Source organism: Mustela erminea, chromosome 3 (genome assembly GCF_009829155.1).
Source record: "Mustela erminea isolate mMusErm1 chromosome 3, mMusErm1.Pri, whole genome shotgun sequence".
NCBI lineage: Eukaryota > Metazoa > Chordata > Mammalia > Carnivora > Mustelidae > Mustela > Mustela erminea.
The window spans coordinates 11,484,669-11,487,713 of record NC_045616.1 but is presented as its reverse complement, the minus strand read 5'-3'; the positions used below and the strand labels follow the sequence as shown (position 1 = coordinate 11,487,713).

General features: G+C 39.2%; 1 protein-coding gene across 1 annotated transcript; it reads right to left on the bottom strand.

Annotated features, from left to right (window-relative positions):
- Positions 1–1,803: 1,803 nt before the first annotated feature.
- LOC116587149 (olfactory receptor 2M3-like) lies at positions 1,804–2,754 on the bottom strand. Its single transcript, XM_032337890.1, has one exon. It carries the CDS (start codon positions 2,752–2,754, stop codon positions 1,804–1,806), a length of 951 nt encoding a protein of 316 aa, XP_032193781.1.
- Positions 2,755–3,045: the final 291 nt, after the last annotated feature.

Here is a 3,045-nt window from a genome sequence, read left to right as displayed (position 1 = left end):
AAGTTGAAACGGTGCCTCCTCCTACTTCCCTGCCATCTTGTCTATCCCTTTTGTCTGTACTGTCATTTGCGAATATCTTCCTTCATTCTGTGGGTTGCCTCTTTTATTTTTTTTTTTGACTGTTTCCTTTGTTGTGCAGAAACTTTTGATCTTGATGAAGTCCCAAATGTTCATTTTTGCTTTTGTTTTGTTTGCCTTTGGAAACATGTCCTGAAAGAAATTTCTGTGGCTGATATGAAGAGGTTACAACCTGTGTTCTCCTCTAGGATTCTGATGGATTCTTGTCTCACCTTAAAGTCTTTTATCCATTTCAAATTTATCTCTGCTCATGGTGTAAGAAAATGGTCAAGTTTCATTCTTCTATACATGGCTGTCCATTTTCCCCAGCACCATTTGTTGAAGAGACTGCCTTTTTTTCCACTGTATATTTTTTCCTGCTTTGACCATAGAGTTGTGGGTCCATATTTGGGCTCTCTACTCTGTTCCACTGGTCTATGAGTCTTTTTGTGCCAATACCATGGTATCTTGGGGATCACAGCTTTGTAGTAAAGCTTGAAATCAGGCAATGAGATGCCCCCAGCTTTTTCTTTTTCTTTTTCAAAAATTTCTTAACAATTCGGGGTGTCTTCAGGCTAACAGACACATGAAAAGATATTCATTATCATTAGCCATCATGGAGATTTAAATCAAAACCCCATTTAAATACCACCTTGTACAGTTAGAATAGCAAAAATTAACAAGACAGTAAACATAAAGTGTTGGAGGGGATGTTGAGAAAGGGGAACCCTCTTACCTGATGCTGGGAATGCAAGTTGGTGCAGCCATTTTGGAAAACAGTGTGGAGATGTCTCAAAAAATTAAAAATATAGTTATCTATGAACCTGCAACTGCAGTACTGGGTATTTACCCAAAAGATTCAGATGCAGTGAAAAGAAGGGCCATCTGCACCCCAGTGTTCATAGCAGCAATAGCTACAGTCACCAAACTGTGGAAAGAGTCAAGATGTCCTTCAACAGAAGAAGGGATAAAGAAGATATGGTCCATATATACAATGGACAATCATGCAATCATCACAAAGGGTGAATACTCAACTTTTGTATCAACGTGGATGGGACTGGAGGAGATAATGCCGAGTGAAATAAGTCAAGCAGAGAGAATCAGTTATTATATGGTTTCACTTACTTGTGGAGCACAAGGAATAACATGAAGGACATTGGGAGAAGGAGAGGAAAAGTGGGTTGTGGGTAATCAGAGGGGGAGACAAACCATGAGAGACCATGTACTCTGAGAAACAAACTGAGGGTTTTGGAGGGGGTGGGTGGACATTGGGTGAGCCTGGTGGTGGGTATTAAGGAGATCACATATTGCATGGAGCACTAGGTGTGGTGCACAATGAATCTTGTAACATGAAAAAAATAAAATAAAATTTTAAAAGAATGATCACTCAAAATTAAGATATTGGGTTTTCCAGAATTTTTTTCTAAGATTAAGTTTATGACATGTGAAAAAACACAAGAAGTTTAATTAATACATTCAGACAATTGGATGTTATCGCAGGCAATAACCTCTATTTGTTAACTGATAATAAAAAATAAATAAAATTTAGGTCTTTTCTTGCAATAAATATTTCCTTATAGTCATTTTTTCAACCTACCATAAAAATGTAAAATATTTGAAGGAAAAAATGTGAAGTTTTTCCATTTCTAAATCTTAGGTTGTGGCTTATAGATCCATAAAAGTCAGTAAATATTAGTTAACTTTACTGATTGAATACATAAATTTGAGCATAAATCAAATCAAATATTATCGGGCAATTTGCTTTCCAGACTTACCCTTCCTCGACAGCTTCATGAATGCTCTGGCTACTTCTTTGTTGCGAAGGCTGTAGATGAGGGGATTCAGCATGGGAGTAAGGATGGTATAGAAGACAGACACCATCTTGTCCTGGGTGGGGGAACGATCTGAAGTGGGCCGCATGTATATGAACATGGCTGCTCCATAGTACATTCCCACCACAATGAGGTGAGAGGAGCAGGTGGCAAAAGCTTTTCGGCGACCCTCCTCAGAGGCCATGTGAATGACAGCCACAATAACACGAACATAGGAAGCAATAATTACTGCTACAGGGAAAAGAAGCATAATAACACAACAGATAAATATCATCTTTTCAAATAACAATGTGTTGGTGCATGAGAGAGTGAGAAGGGCAGGGACATCACAGAAAAAGTGGGGTATATCCCAGGCTCTACAATATGAGAATGATAATGCAACTGCAACTTCAACTGTACCATCAAGGGAGCCAAGAATCCATGAAGAACCTGCCATGAGACCACAGATTTTCTGGCTCATGAGAACTGAATATCGTAATGGGTGACAAATGGCAACATAACGGTCATAGGCCATGGCAGCTAACAGGAAACATTCTGCTCCAAGCAGAGACACATATAAGAATATCTGAACTCCACAACCAGCCAAAGAAATGGACTTCTTGCCAGACAAGTAGTTGAAGGCCATCTTGGGTACAGTGGTGCAAATGAGCATGAGGTCCATGAGGGATAGTTGGCTGAGGAGGAAATACATGGATGTGTGAAGTTGGTTGTCCAGGTAGATGAGGAGAACCATAACAACGTTCCCAGTGAAGGCCACTGTGAAGATGCCCAAGACCAGAGAGAAGAAGAAGATGTGAGTGGGGCTGTTACTGAAGATTCCCAGCAGGATGAAGCCTGAATTGAAGGTCTGATTCTCACATGCCATGATAAATATGCTGACTGCATGGAACACAAGAAATGACACATGGCTGGTATTGTGCTATTGAAATATTAAGCTCTTCCCTTCTAAGGCATTCCTTCTACCAAATTGCCTAAGCAAGAGAAAGTTCTTTCTTTGGCCGTATTTTTTTTTCATTTTTAGACTATGTATATTAAAGCATAGTCTTAGCTTTTTTTTTTTTTAAAGATTTTATTTATTTATTTGATAGAAATAGACACAGCGAAAGAGGGAACACAAGCAGAGGGATTAGGAAAGGGAGAAGCAAGCTTCCTGCTG

Excerpts from the sequence above, each read along its gene's own strand:
- LOC116587149 (XM_032337890.1), bottom strand. The coding sequence starts at position 2,754 with ATGGCATGTGAGAATCAGACCTTCAATTCAGGCTTCATCCTGCTGGGA.